The sequence below is a fragment of the Nerophis lumbriciformis genome, linkage group LG21 (genome assembly GCF_033978685.3).
Source record: "Nerophis lumbriciformis linkage group LG21, RoL_Nlum_v2.1, whole genome shotgun sequence".
NCBI classification, from domain to species: Eukaryota; Metazoa; Chordata; class Actinopteri; order Syngnathiformes; family Syngnathidae; genus Nerophis; species Nerophis lumbriciformis.
Genome location: NC_084568.2, coordinates 11,415,001 through 11,430,591, shown reverse-complemented (window position 1 = coordinate 11,430,591; position 15,591 = coordinate 11,415,001). Strand labels below are relative to the sequence as shown.

At 37.8% G+C, this 15,591-nt stretch overlaps 1 protein-coding gene across 2 annotated transcripts in view; it reads right to left on the bottom strand.

The window, feature by feature from the left end:
* zp3d.2 (zona pellucida glycoprotein 3d tandem duplicate 2) overlaps positions 1–15,591 on the bottom strand; it is a 15,995-nt gene continuing 404 nt past the window's right edge. Inside the window, exons 1-9 of one of the 2 annotated variants that reach the window (XM_061983439.1) lie at positions 15,380–15,591; positions 11,848–11,963; positions 10,284–10,387; positions 10,038–10,212; positions 9,859–9,964; positions 9,703–9,791; positions 5,071–5,144; positions 4,712–4,996; positions 1–328 (exon numbers count right to left, since the gene is read on the bottom strand). The exon at positions 15,380–15,591 is cut by the window's right edge and continues 404 nt beyond it. In XM_061983439.1, coding sequence (XP_061839423.1) covers positions 27–328; positions 4,712–4,996; positions 5,071–5,144; positions 9,703–9,791; positions 9,859–9,964; positions 10,038–10,212; positions 10,284–10,387; positions 11,848–11,963; positions 15,380–15,591 — 1,463 coding nt within the window. In that variant the 3' untranslated portion in view covers positions 1–26. The remainder of the gene's footprint in view (positions 329–4,711; positions 4,997–5,070; positions 5,145–9,702; positions 9,792–9,858; positions 9,965–10,037; positions 10,213–10,283; positions 10,388–11,847; positions 11,964–15,379) is intronic. The other variant, XM_061983440.1, reaches the window with a different exon arrangement.

Sequence of the window (15,591 nt, the reverse complement as noted above, 5' to 3'; positions counted from 1 at the left end):
TTTGGGGGAGTGTTAAACAGTTGGCTTTATTGGTCAAACTCAAAGAAGTCTTCAAAAGTTCTACGAGGTTGTTTGACCTCCTCCAGCACAACAGCAGATCCCTTCACCACCTCCTCCTCCTCCTCATCACCCTCCTCCTCTACCCACTCTACCCCTCCACCTCCAATCGGCCACTCCGTCTCTGTGACGGTATGGTCCAGCCTACCCTTCACTTCAGGCCAAGGCGTGGTAGTGCCCTCTGCGGCAGTCCTCGGTCGTGGTGGTGAAGTCAGCACTGTGGTGGTGGGCTTCTTCCTCTCTGAATTTTTGGAGACTTTGACTTCGGGCTCTGAAGAACGTACAATAATGTCATCACAAAATAGGACTCCGTGTATGTAGAATGTTTTTACCACATGCAAAAAGCGGATGAATTGTATTCTACCTAGTAGGGAACTTGGCAAACAATCATGTTCAAGAACACATGTTTCTTTTTTTATGCATTCTAATTTGTAAAATATTGCAAGTAAGAAATGGCTAACAATGCAGCTAATAGGAGTACACTATTATGCCCAATACTCCATTTACATGACCTGAATATTAAACAAGTATTAGTGATATTGTTATTATAAGCGCTAACGTAGACAAACTGCTTTTAGCGGCGCCGTAATCACAGAGAGCTAACTAGCTTATGCTGCTATATTGACATATTGAGCTGCTGCATCGCCTCTGAGTTATCCCATCCATCCATTTTCTACCGCTTATTCCCTTTTTGGGGTCGCGGGGGGCGCTGGAGCCTATCTCAGCTACAATCGGGCGGAAGGCTGGGTACACCCTGGACAAGTCGCCACCTCATCGCAGGGCCAACACAGATAGACAGACAACATTCACACTCACATTCACACACTAGGGCCAATTTAGTGTTGCCAATCAACCTATCCCCAGGTGCATGTCTTTGGAAGTGGGAGGAAGCCCAAATTTCAAAATGCTTAGTTATAGAACGACCATTAAAAGTTTTTGTATTTCAATTTGTGGAGTGAAATTATGGAATGGTTTGAATGTGGAGTTAAAGCAATGTCCAACATAAACCAGTTTAAAAAGAAGTATAGGTACATGGTATTCCAGAGGTACAGAGATGAAGAAGGGCTTTGATATTGGCTTGTTTATGTTACAGAAGAGTGTCGGGCTGCCCATTGAGGCAGTGGTGTTGCTGTGGTGGCATCATACCATTTCCATGATCACTAGTGGTAATGGTGTGGCTATGTATGTGTGTAGTGTGCATATGTATGTATACATCTATAATTTATGTATATACAAGTTCATTAAGTTTGTACATTGAGTGAACAGGTAGTTCTAGCTCAGAGTAATTTATGATTTAAAGAAAGGGGGTGGGATTAAATAAGTGTAAACTTCTTCTCACTCCTTTTCAAATATGTAAAAAAAAAAAAAAAAAAAAAAAGTCCAATGCTCATTTGTTTTTGTTTTTTCTTTTCCATTGTTTTCATTTTGTTATAATGTCTGTTAAGGCTATAGTACTGTATTGGATCAGGTTTGCTCTTGTTTTTATGCATATTTGAAATAAAAATATATCAATCAATCAATCAAAAGCCGGAGTACCCGGAGAGAACCCACGCAGTCACGGGGAGAACATGCAAACTCCACACAGAAAGATCCCGAGCCCGGGATTGAACCCAAGACTACTCAGGACCTTCGTATTGTGAGGCAGATGCACTAACCCCTCTGCCACCGTGAAGCCTCTGAGTTAGTGAAAGTTAATTTGAGGTTATAAATCACGCCTTCACCTGGATAGTAAAAGGTCGTGGACATAAATCCACAAGTTGGTCAACTTTGACATCCAACTTAGACCCGTAGATAGTGAGAAAAGCACGAAACACTTTTTTTTAACCTTTCGTGTAGCTTATGATTGATTGTCCATACAAACGGGAAGATATAAACATTCCATCAGTCTTGATCCCAGTGAGAGCAGACATTGTACAGTAAGTGATTGTTTTATTATAGCTTGTATATCTTAACACTTAGCAATACTGCTACATGATGGTTAGTGTTTCACTAAAGCTGCATTTGTTTTGCACACAGCTTCTAAAACTTGCAAGTAATCCTCCTTATATTCAGGATCAAAAATAGAAGTTTCTTGATCATTATTTGTCCCAAAGTAGTCTTTGTTGTCTCTCATCAAGTCTGCCATGATTAGTAGTATTGTTGTTGTTGTTGAAGAGAAAAGTGAACATTGTGATGAGTTTGTGAAAATGATCAAAATACGTAAATATAACATATTATGAATGTTACTACATTAGATATATACTTACCGTGTGTATATAAAACCTTGTTTGAGGTTTTTTTTTTAGAGTGTTTCAGGCAAAGTAGAGCCTCCATTTTTTAGCTGACTTTTGTTAACGTTTATTCATGGATTAGAATGCATAAATGGGTTAGCGACTTGAAGGAGTTACACCGTCGTCGAAACAACAAGATGATGTCCAAACTTTGTGGATGAAAGACTAAAATGACGGAGAATCTACACACAGTTCAATCCTTTGAGAAATATGTCACTGTACAGCAGCTAAACCAGCGCCAAGCATCACTCGATAAACATAAAACAAGGTTGTTTTTTTTCTGTACAACATTTACTGTAATTATTGTCTATTTGTGTTACAAATGGCAATATTAAAGTACAATATATTGTTGTTTTTTATAATTAAAGTAAATAAAAAAATTAAAACAATTATAGTAAATAAATAGACTATACATTGACTGGACATTGCAATGTCAGATGCGCTCAATCATGATTAAAATTAGTAATTGTTTAATTTGGTGTCAATTGTACAATGTTCTAGTTTGTAGAACTGTATTGAATTCTTATTTGACAGTTGCTATGTTAAAATCATGTTTTCTTCATTTATATTTCTTATTTATTTTCAGCAGGTAGAAAATCTAATTTTGAACACACAAATTAGTGCCTAGAAAATGATGAGCCGACTGTGAGCACCCTTTGAGGGGAAAAAAGAGGAACATTTCTATCAGCAGAAAGAAAATGTAGAAAATGAGTACTACATTTCCCAATTGGGTGCATTTCTACACTATATTTTACTTTTATTCTCATCTACCCACCTTTTTAACACTTACATGTCCCATAGTATGTACCTTACAATTTTAATAGATCATTTACTAACATTATTATCTTTGAAAATGTCAAATTCTACATCATGCATGCAAAGGAGTCCTCTATCCCGAAGCCACGCCCCCTTGGGTGATATACTTCCTGTGTTGTGACCTCTGTTTCTCCTGAAAAAGTGGTTCTCAAACCGTAGTGGAACACGGGCTCCATCTAGTGGTACGCCAAATAATCACTTGATTAAATATCCAAACACAGTGTCTGTTCAAACTGTGTGTGATGTTACGGAAGCCAAAAATATTAAAGGAAACCTCTGCCTGGTTTTTAACGAGTACTTAACCCTGCTACTATGATTAGCAGCAAAGTGGACAGCCGTCAACGTTGTGGCTCGGAGAGAGCGAACGGATGCTATACCAAGTAAGCTAGCGAGGTGGTTAGCTAGCGAGGTGGTTGGCTTGCGAGGTGGTTAGCTTGCGAGGTGGTTAGCTTGCGAGGTGGTTAGCTTGCGAGGTGGTTAGCTAGCTCGCGAGCTTGTTCCAGTTTCCCTGATCGTCTCCCCGTCCTGCAACTCAGTGTGGTTAGCGTTCGACAAGTTTTGTTTACATCCTATTTTTTTAATTAATATTTTAGTCAAAAAAACATTGAAAATGAATGTTCAAACTCTTTTTCACATGCCTGGTTTACATGTCAAATAGTTCGATGCTAGGGACTTAGCGGTATTATAAATCACCCAATATTTCGGTTTGAAAGTCTTCTCAATAATATTGTGACGTGTGACGGTATCAGACTAAAACTTGGCGAGTGTAGTTTTTTTTCTGGCGTTAAAGCGTCGGCCGGGTTAGTAAATAAACAACATCTCCCAGAATCCTCTGGAACGCCGTGAGCGGGAAGGGAAGTGTGTTTGTACTTGTCGTAGATAAAAGGAATTGGTTTTTTTGGACATTAAATGTGTCCATAACTGGTTGAGTTATGTTGCTAACAAAAAAGAAACAAGCCCAGGCCAAAACATAACGTCTTTGGCGGAGGTAAGAAAGTCTGCGTTCTGCAAAGCGACGTGCGCCACTTTCCTTTCGAGTGAAAGGCGCCACAGAGGCGGCCAGTCTCGTCGCACTGCACAGCGGGAAATCACCCCAAAAAACGTGGGAAATACGAGTAAGCTAAAAAGCTACTTGATACATCCTCAATCCATCCATTTTCTAACCATCTCTTACGATGTCATCAGTTTGTGAGGTATTTACATTATCGAATGTTAAATTGTTAGTTTACTTTTCTGAGAAACAACATTTTCCAGACTGATAAAACATGTCCATTGTAGAGGACACGGCTTCTCAGAATGTAAACGTTGAAAGACACTAAACTGTACTTAATTGTTACACTGGATGTTTACATTGTCACTTTAAAGACATCAACTGTGACCTATTCTTTTAAATATTTGCTTGAAACAGTTCCTGCAGAATTGTTTGCATTTTGTAGTAAAAAAGAAATATGATTTTAGCATTATGGTCAATTACAGTAAGCGTGTTTCTCCTATACACTTCTGATACTTCATTTTACAGACTATGGCATTTTGTGAGATTTGATACAGTTACATCCTTATTTAGATACCTTCAAAGATGTGCTGAGTTTCCAGGAAATCCAGCTCCACGACAGTGGTGCCTTTCACCTTCTTCACCTCCCCATCCAGCTCCACCCACTCCACTCCTCTACCTCCAAACGGCCACTTCAGATCTGTGCGACGCTCCGGCTTGGCCTCTGTTGTCGTCGCCGAGGCCATCACTTTCACAGGTGGTGCTGCCTTGGTGTGAGGAAGCGATGTCGTCTTCTTGTTCTTGAAGAACTGCCTTTCAGGCTGCACCATCCATCCTCCGCTGCTGCTGGTCATTGTGCGAACTAGGAAATGAAAACAATGCGACAAACTGTGGGTTTGAAGAGTCCAAAAAAAGGGGTGTTGTCGTGTTTCTGACCTGCAGGGGCAGCAGGGCCACAGTTGGAGTTGCAGCAGGCACACACCCAATCTGAACCATAAAGCTCCACCCATCTGGGAGAGAAAATGGAAGAGGTCGTTTGGAACATAATCAAATCAATAAAACAGTGTTTTATATTTTATTGTCCAGTGGCGGTAGCTTTAAGACTGCAAGGGCAGCTTGATGAGAATCAGCTACTTATCATTTCTTTTCATTCATTGTAGCCACGTGACAGTGCATTAAACATGTTGAAACTGAGCGTCCATTGACTTCAACGGGAGAGCAGAGAGCGGGTTGCTCCACTGCAGGCGAGCTGTACAGTCATTGGATAAATAGGGTAGGATAGCACTTTGTCATTGCACTTAAAAATAATCAATGGCTTACATTTTCAGCACTGAGCCGTTTAAGAGCAGACGTGCGTTGTGTAGTTTTGAACTTTTTATGGTGCGTGGACATTTTTTTACAATATCCACAAAGTTCAGTAAGCAGGTTGTGTTATGTGTGACCATGTGTGTTGACATTTTGTGTTGGTTTATTTGCACCGTGAGTGGGGAAGGTTGTTTGGATTAGGGCATATATACAAATCTGTGCTGTGTACACTTCAAAGTGCAATTCATGGTCATTACCTGCAATACTCGCAATTTCCTAAAAAAAACCGGCAGGAAATCTGCAGCAATTATATTGTCAGATATATAAAATTAATCCTGAGGCAAATTCCATATTAACCTCCTGACGGCCACAACGAAAAACGTTTTTTTTTTTATGGATTTTTTATGGCTAACACTCAAAATATGCAAGACTTTCCCCTTAAAATGTTTCAAAGTACAATATTTGATGTGATATAATTGGAGCCTTAAATAGGTTAACAATTCATAAAATTGATTTTGATTCATTATTATTTTTTTAGAGTCAACTTTACAACTTTTTCTCGTTACGGTTCACTTGATTGCTCTTCTATTTGACTTTTTATTGGTTTTTTCTGCATGAGCAGTTTTACAATGTGCCACAGTCAAACAAATTAGCTGCAGGCTGCAAATTGCCCCCGGGACACACTTTGGACACCCCTTTTAGCGTGTTGGAGTCTACTTTTTATCTCTGGTAACGCCGCCTCTCGCTCCTGACTTGCCCGTCACCATCAAATAAATCAGGAGGTTCTTAACCTTTTTCACCTCAGGGACCAACTTTTCCACTCAATTGTTAACACTGAATCAGTTATCTTTCTCTTGTTTTTAATCGTATTTAATAATTTTATCTAACCTACTTATATTTTAAGGGGATATATCTTATCAGATGATCTGAAAGCATGTGTTCATCTAAAATATGTGTAGGTCAGCCTTATTACAAAAAAAAAAAATACAAACCCAAAAAACTACAAAAGAAGGGACTCGTACATCCATCCATCCATCCATTTTCTACCGCTTATTCCCTTCGGGGTCGCGGGGGGCGCTGGAGCCTATCTCAGCTACAATCGGGCGGAAGGCGGGGTACACCCTGGACAAGTCGCCACCTCATCGCAGGGCCAACACAGATAGACAGACAATATTCACACTCACATTCACACACTAGGGCCAATTTTGGTGTTGCCAATTAACCTATCCCCGAGTGCATGTTTTTGGAGGTGGGAGGAAGCCGGAGTACCCGGAGGGAACCCACGCAGTCACGGGGAGAACATGCAAACTCCACACACAAAGATCCCGAGCCTGGAATTGAACCCCAGACTACTCGGCACCTTCGTATTGTGAGGCAGACGCACTAACCCCTCAGCCACCGTGCTGCCCGGGACTCGTACAATTGATTAAAAATACATTTACATACAATCATGCAGTGCTAAAATAAATTATAACGAAATTATAAATACGTATTTTTTCTTAAACATACTTTGAAATGGAAATACAGCTTCACCACTTTAGTCATCATTTTTGCACTAAAGAATCTTCAGCGCCAGACATCTTCTGTTTGTTTGATATTGTCATTACTGCCACAAGTGGTGTAAAAGTGTATTACAAGTGAGTACCGCTGCGGCCCACAGTTGAGAGACAGATATTTTTTGTCAGGCCCCTGTAGGGGGCACTCGCAGCCTAACAATGGTTAACACTGAAATAAATGACTCAATTTAAATGTTATTATCCATCCATCCATCAATCAATCTTCTACCACTTGTCCCTTTCGGGGTCGCGGGTGCTGGAGCCTATCTCAGCTGCATTCGGGCGGAAGGCGGGTTATACCCTGGACAAAATTACAAATCTTTGTCGATTAGGTCAACTAATCGTTGCAGCCCTAATATAAACATAAATAATAAGGGTGCAGGAAAAAACTGATTGACATCTGAATCACAATGATAATTGTCACAATTTGGAATCTATTCAAAATGTAATAAAAAAAAAAAAATTGTTTTAGTTCTTCTACACCAGGGGTAGGGAACCTATGGCTCTAGAGCCCGATGTGGCTCTTTTGATGACTGCATCTGGCTCTCAGATAAATCGTAGCTGTCATTGCTTAACACGAAAAGTAATGAATAATTCTGCTGGTAATTACAGTGTTAAAAATAACCACGTATCAACCAGACTACAAAGCCATCAGCAAAACCATGCAGCACCAGAAGTCGCATTAATGGTAAGAAGTATTTTATTTATTATTGGTTAGCTTCACAATAACACTGTTATTAAAAATAATAAGAAACGTATTATACTTTAAAAATGTTGGTCTAACTTAAAAATGCACGCATTTAGTTTTCAGTGTTAACATTTTTATACGGCTCTTACGGAAATACATTTTAAAATATTTGGCTTTCATGGCTCTCTCAGCCAAAAAGGTTCCCGACCCCTGTTCTACACGCACGCTTGCAGAGTGCGCTCTATGGCATATGTCAGTAGCTACATTTTGTAACCTGTTTTGAAAAGGTTTTATCATCATTTACAGTACATAGCAAATATTATATTGCGAGAATACTTTAATCAAGAATCGTTTTGAATCCAAAATCAATTCTGAATTGAATCGTAATCAAATTGAGAGTTGTTGTAAGAATCATATCACTATGTATGACTTTTTTCTCTCACTTTGCACATTTTTAGCATCATTCTCTGCCCCCCTCCCTATAAAATTGTGTTTGTGTGTGTATATATATATACATATTTGCAGTGCGTATATACAACATATTACATATTGTTATGAAGTTGTCTGTTACTACATTATATACACATACTTGCTGTGTGTATATACAACATATTACATATTGTTATGAAGGTGTCTGTTACTACATGATATATATATATATATATACTTGCAGTGTGTATATAAAACATTGGACACACACACACACACACACACACACACACACACACACACACACACACACACACACACACACACACACACACACACACACACACACACACACACACACACACACACACACACACACACACACACACACACACACACACACACACACACACACACACACACACACACACACACACACACACACACACACACACACACACACACACACAAAATTATTTGGCCACCCATCCAAATGATCAGAATCAGGTGTCCTAATTACTTGGCCCGGTCACAGGTGTATAAAATCAAGTACTTTTGTGAAAGAATGGGCCACTCTCAGGAGCTCAAGGATTTCCAGCGTGGAACTGTCATAGGATGCCACCTGTGCAGCAAATCTAGTCGTGAAATTTCCTCGCTCCTAAATATTCCAAAGTCAACTGTTGGCTTTATTATGAGAAAAGTAAAGAGTTTGGGAACAACAGCAACTCAGCCACCAAGTGGTAGGCCACGTAAACTGACAGAGAGGGGTCAGCGGATGCTGAAGCGCATAGTGCAAAGAGGTCGCCGACTTTCTGCACAGTCAGTTGCTACAGAGCTCCAAACTTCATGTGACCTTCCAATTAGCCCACGTACAGTACGCAGAGAGCTTCATGGAATGGGTTTCCATGGCCGAGTAGCTGCATCTAAGCCATACATAACCAAGTCCAAGGCAAAGCGTCTGATGCAGTGGTGTAAAGGACGTCACCACTGGACTCTACAGAATCACGCTTTTCCATCTGGCAATCTGATGGACGAGTCTTGGTTTGGAGGTTACCAGGAGAACGGTACATTTCGGTCAGCATTGTGCAGAGTGTGAAATTTGGTGGAGGAGGAATTATGGCGTGGGGTAGTTTTTCCAGGAGTTGGGCTTGGCCCCTTAGTTCCAGTGAAAGGAACATTGAATTCTCCAGGATTCCAAAACATTTTGGACAATTCCATGGGATGGCACTTCAAGTTCATATGTGAGTCAAGGCAGGTGGCTAAATACTTTTTGCAATAACACACACACACACACACACACACTTTTTTTTACATATTTATGACGGACCATTCCAGGCCCCCAGGACCAAACTTGAGGGGAGCCCTAAAAGTAAAAAATATATATTTATATTGTATTGGGTTTGAAAATGTAAAATATCAAAATGGCCCCCGCCTGCTTTAATATTTCAGTGGAAAAAGTGTGGCAAAATTGGAAGGAAAATATTCAAGCCAAGTGAGTGACATGTGGACTCTGCCAAGCCACGACGGCGACCTACTTGCACGAGCGCCTCAAACGCGTGGCGAGGTCCTCCGCACTTTCCATGAACTGACCTTGCTGCGTGGGTGTCGTAGTTGCAGGACTTCGCAGTTGGCGTGGGGGAGGCGCTTTCTGCAGACATGCTGCAGTGCATGTGGAGCTGCTGGTGGCAAAGACGCGCAGAGAGGAAGACATTTTGCGTTTTGTTCCAAACAATCGACGGAACTCACTTGGTTCGTCATTCCTCTGAACAAGAAAGCATCCACGGAGAAACGGACGGCGTTGTTCTTGTACGCGATGAATCTGGAGCGACCGTATTTACTCTCAGCCATGCACCTTCGGGAAGAGCAAAAACGTGTTTAAATGCACCTCATTTTCCGCTTCAGCAAACTACATTTTTTGTGTTTACCCGAAGTTCGTAACGACCGCAAACTGAGGTGTGGACGTGTGCGACTTGTCGGGTGTGACGTAACACGAGCGGAGATACAGCCTCATGTCGTCGGGCATGGGCGGGCCTTCCGCCTCAAAGTACATGGGCTCCCCGAGCACGTACTGATCCCACGAGGACAGCCTTTCCCACTGAGCTGCAGACCACAGAATATTTACACAAAATAAATACTACAGAATATTTCTTATTTTCACAACCAGAAGTTACCATTCCGTGGAGTCAGAATGAAATTCGCACTGTTCCTCATCACTTTAACGATCTGGCGGATGCGAATCTTCGGAAGGTATCCAATTTTGTAAGAGTATTGATACCTAAGAAGAAAAATTAGTCACATTTTTTGTAAAAATATGAAGTATGAAGGTTTGTTTTTTTAAACTGAATTTATGTAATAGATTTTTTTGCATTTGAATTTTGTAAAATGAATTATTTTTTCACATTATGCTCACAATTTCATTGAAAAAAAAATTGCTACCAAAATGCATGCATTTTAAAATTAAGCGTAAAAACATTCAGTGTTTTAGAATTCAGTGTAAAAATGTCACTGTATAAAAATTCTGTTTTAGAATTCAGTGTATAAAAAAATCAGTTTCTTAAAATTCAGTGTCGAAAATGTTTGTTTTTAAATTCAGTGTAAAAAAATGTCAAAAAAATTCTGTTTATAAAAATTCTGTGTAAAAAAAAAAAAAATCACTATCAAAATTCAGTAAAAAAAAAGTGTAAAAAAAAAACCACTGTTAGAATTCAGTGCATAAAAATTCTGTGTAAAAATACATTCAGATTATAAAAATTCAGTGTATTAAAATTAGGTGTAAAAATGTCACTGTATAAATTATGTTTTAGAATTCAGTGTATAAAAAAATCTGTTTCTTAAAAAAATTCAGTGTCGAAAATGTTTGTTATTAAATTTAGTGTAAAAGAATTCTGTCCAAAAAATTCTGTTTATAAAAATTCAGTGTAAAAAAATTCACTGTATCAAAATTCAGTAAAAAAAAAAAATCACTGTTTTAGAATTCAGTGCATAAAAATTGTGTAAAAATATATTCAGATTATAAAAATTCAGTGTATTAAAATTTGGTGTATTAAAATTAACTGCATAAAAATTGAGTGTAAAAAAATGTAGTGTATACAAATTAACTGTATGAAATCAATGTAAAAGAATGTCAGTGTAAAAAACTCCCAGTATAAAAATTCAAAGTATAAAATTTCAGTGCTGAAAAATTATCTGCTTCAAAAAACTAGACTCACTTCCAGTAAATTAAGAGTAAAGCAATGGATCCGGTCTCAGAGGCAGCTAAAAGTGCAGTTCGTAAACCATTGAAATGTTAATTATGTTGTATTATGCCCCAGGTAGCATAGTTAGCTGCCTTTTTCATGCCGTTTTGCAACACCCGTGTCACGTGACTTCACACACACACACACACACACACGGCACCTCATTGACTGCTTCTGAGACAGGATCGTTTGCTTTAGCCTTAATTTACCGGAAGTGAGTTTTGCTTTTTGAAGCAGCAAATTTTGACACTGAATTTTTCATCACTGAATTTTTTCTCAACTCAATTTGTTATACACCCCGAATTAACAACACACTCATTTTGCGATTACATTTTTTTTTTTTTTCAATAAAATTGTCAGCATAATTTGATGTAAAAAAATTTAGTTCACAAAATTCAAACGCAAAAAATTACATTACATTAATTCAGTGTCAATAAAAATCTTACGTATTAAAGACACAGATTAACCTCCATAACAATGTGCAGACCTGGATGGTCACCTGGTGTAATTGCAGGCAACAGGCAATGTGAAGGGTGCAGTTCTTCTTACGAATCCTTCGGGCATCTCCGGCTCGTATTGCAAAGTGTTCCAATATGTCACATGTCCATTGAGGATCTGAAGAAAAATAGTTTTTTTGATTTTTTGGGGGGAACAGCAATGATTTTCTAGGCATACACAAGTGTGCGCACACTGACACACACACAAAAAAAATCGATTCACATCCAAAATCGTGATTCTTATTAATCCTGATTTTAAATCGTCCACACATTTTTTTAATCTTTTTTTTTTTTTTTTTTTTTTTTTTTTTTTTTAAAGAATCAATGTTAAAAAATAAGTTTTTAGGCCATGTCCATTAGACCAAAGGAGCGTTTCTCACATGAAACCTGCTTTGAAAAAGTTTCATTAGCATTATTATTGCGAGAATCGGTTTGAATCAAGAATTGTGTTGAATGGAAAATCAATTCTGAATCGAATAGTCACCCCAGGAATGGAATCATTAGGTGCCCAAAGATTCACACTCCTGATCAGAGGTGACCAAAGTGCGGCCTGGGGGCTATTTGCAGCCCGCGGCTATTTTTTTTATTACGGCATGTCATATTTTAAATATACTTTTACAGAGAAAAAAACAGTGGAATAAAAGAGCAAATTTGTAAAATGTTACCAGAAAAAGTGGCAATATTGACTTTAATAACAAAGCTGACATGCAGGCTGTATTTAATTTAAAACTCATTTCTCAAAAAATTAATAAAATCAATGTTGATATGAATTATTGACCTATTTAAGGCTTTAATTACCTCACAACAAATATTTCACTTTGACATTTTTTGGGGGGAAAATATTGCATAATTTGTGTGTGAGCCGAAAAAATGTAATAAGGTTTTCTTTGACAAAAAGGACATAAAAGATAAGGGAAAAAAATGTAACTTATAAATGACAGATAGATCTGAAGTTGACAGAGATTTAAGCAATGAAAGTAAAAATAATATATATTGATATATGACTTGGTTTTAACACTTTTATGAGTGGGGCTCTTTTGGATTCCTTAGGGGGTGTCCAAAGTAGAGTCGCCGGCGTCTTCTATTCGGCCCGCGAGACGGCACGAGAATAAACCATGGCGGGGAACATTGTATTGTTATTCAATAGTAAATAAATATAAATATCCTGGGGTCTGATAGCTGCCATTTTGTCACCATCTGGTGGACAACAAAAGTACCTCAATCATTAATTATACTTGCAAGAACAAAAGCACAGCACATGACCCAATCCAAACAACCTTCCCTAGTCATGGCGCGGAAAAAATCTGGATTTTCTTCGACAAAAAAGGCATAAAACAGAAAAAAAAGGAAAACTTGATGTCAACGTATAAATCCGAAATTGGTCTATAGATATTTAGGCGTTGAAAGTAAAAATAAATAAATAAAATAAATAAATATATATAAATAAATATATTATATATATATATATGTCGTTTTAACACTTTAATGACTGAGACCCTTTAGGGTCCCTGGAATATATAGCATTCACCAAAATTGATGGGAGCCCAATAGTCCATCATAAATATTGTTTTGAAAATGAAACATTTCAAAATGGCCTCGGAATGCTTTTATTTTTAGTGTGCAACCCTAAGTGGGAAAGGTTTGGACACCCCTGCTGTACATAATAATCAATACTTATTACAATACTTAGCTGTATCAAAAAACACTACCAGATATAAGTTTTGACATCTCTTCTCATTGAAAATCACAAAAAAGTTTGTCCATTTTTTTTTACTGGTACTTCAGTAAACAAATGAGTAGCACCAATAATAGTAGAGCTAATTTTCATATAACATAAAAAACAACATTATTGTGGAATGCTTGTACACATTAATTAGAAATTACTAAATTGTGTGTTGGCACATAAATCATCATCACCTACTAATCAAAAATCTAAATCAGGTAAATAAAGCCCAGTTATGTTCATAAATTAGGTGTCAAAAGTGTGGCCCAGGGGCCATTTGCTATATAAATATACTATTTAAAAAATAAATAAAAAATGTGTAGTAAAAAAGCAAATAGGTGAAATGTAACGAAAAAGTTGTAATGTGGACTTGAATAACACAAAGCTGCCATGCAGGCTATTTTTTTTTCTTTAAAACTGTCATTGCTCAAAAAATAATGAAGAATCAAAATTTATTTTGGCATGAATTATTGACCTATTCACAGCCCCAATGTACTTCACATCAAATATTCCACTTTTAAATATTTTTGGGTGAAAATATTTGCATATTCTGTGTGTATGTCAAATTAAAGGTTTAATTTGACAAAAAGGGCATAAAACAAGAGTTTTTGTTTTTTTTAATATAATAAAATCTAATAGACGGTGATTATAGAGATTCAAGCATTGAAAGTAAAATACAAATAAAAGTGGGGCCCTTATTGATCCACAATAAGAGCCCAACATTGTTATAGAATATTGACCCATTTATGGCTCCAATTATTTCACATCAAATATTCCACTTTGACCTTTTTTTATGTGTTTTTACCAAAAAAGACATTAAAAACACAAACTACTATAAATCGACAGACCTGAAGTTGCTCTCGAGCAACGATTCTCAAACTGTGGGGCTCTATCTAGTGGTACACCAAATAATCACTTAATAAAATATTCAAACAGTGTTACTGTTCAAACTGTGTGTAATGTATCAGTGACCAAAAAAAATTAAATAGAATTGTTAAATAAAATCTGTGCCTTGTTTTAATGAATATTTAGGCCTACTACGCTACTGTATTTTAATGTTGGTCATTATGGTGACACTTGGAGAGCCAAGTGCTTTCTGAGGTGGTACTTGGTGAAAAACGTTTGAGAACCACTGATCTATATTGAATGAAAAAAAGAAGAAAATTAATATGGCTTATTTTTAACACTTTTATGAGTGCGGCTATTATGGATCCACAATAAATTTAGTGGGATATTTTTTCATTGCACTATAAATTATTAAATAAAATCCATCCATCTTCTTCCGCTTATCCCAGGTGTGGCTGCGGGGGCAGCAGCCTAAGCAATCTAATATATTAAGCATTTAATAAAATGAACTAAGACAATTAATATGACACATTTTTAATTTTTTTTATGACTGAGACCCTGCTGGGGTTACTAAAATGTTACTAAAAATCTATATATTGCATGGTTTTTGAAAATGAAAAATATTAAAATGGATTTTTCAGTGTGGGCCCCAGTGGAAAATGTTTGAAAGCCAAGTTATGGACAATAAAGAGTCAAGATTAAAGTCAAATTGACAAAAATTATCCAAATAAGACTTTTGTTGAACAAACAATTCAGCCTCCACTAGGAGTTATGCAAACCGGAAGTTGTCCAAAATAAAACTTCAGTTGGGTGAAAATGGTTCGAGTTCCAAGTTTAGTGTACATGAATGCATGTTTTTATGAATGAGTGGGTTAAGCTTCAGCACCCCCCGCGAACCCGAGAGGGACAAGCGGTAGGAAAATGGATGAATGTAGAAGATGAAGCCATGACTTGTGTCGTCTCACCTGTCGCTTGGTTCCACACTGGCTCAGTTTACTCACAAAGTAAACATAGTTCTTCGACGATTTCTTGGCTCCACATGTTCCAAGTTTAATTTCAGACTTTACTTCCCCGCCGCCCAAAATGCCCTTTGGCACTTTGACGAGCATTTTGTCCATTTTGCATAAAGTCTTGACCGAGTCCTCCGCCGGGCCCCGCGGCTTCCGGCCAGGCTGCG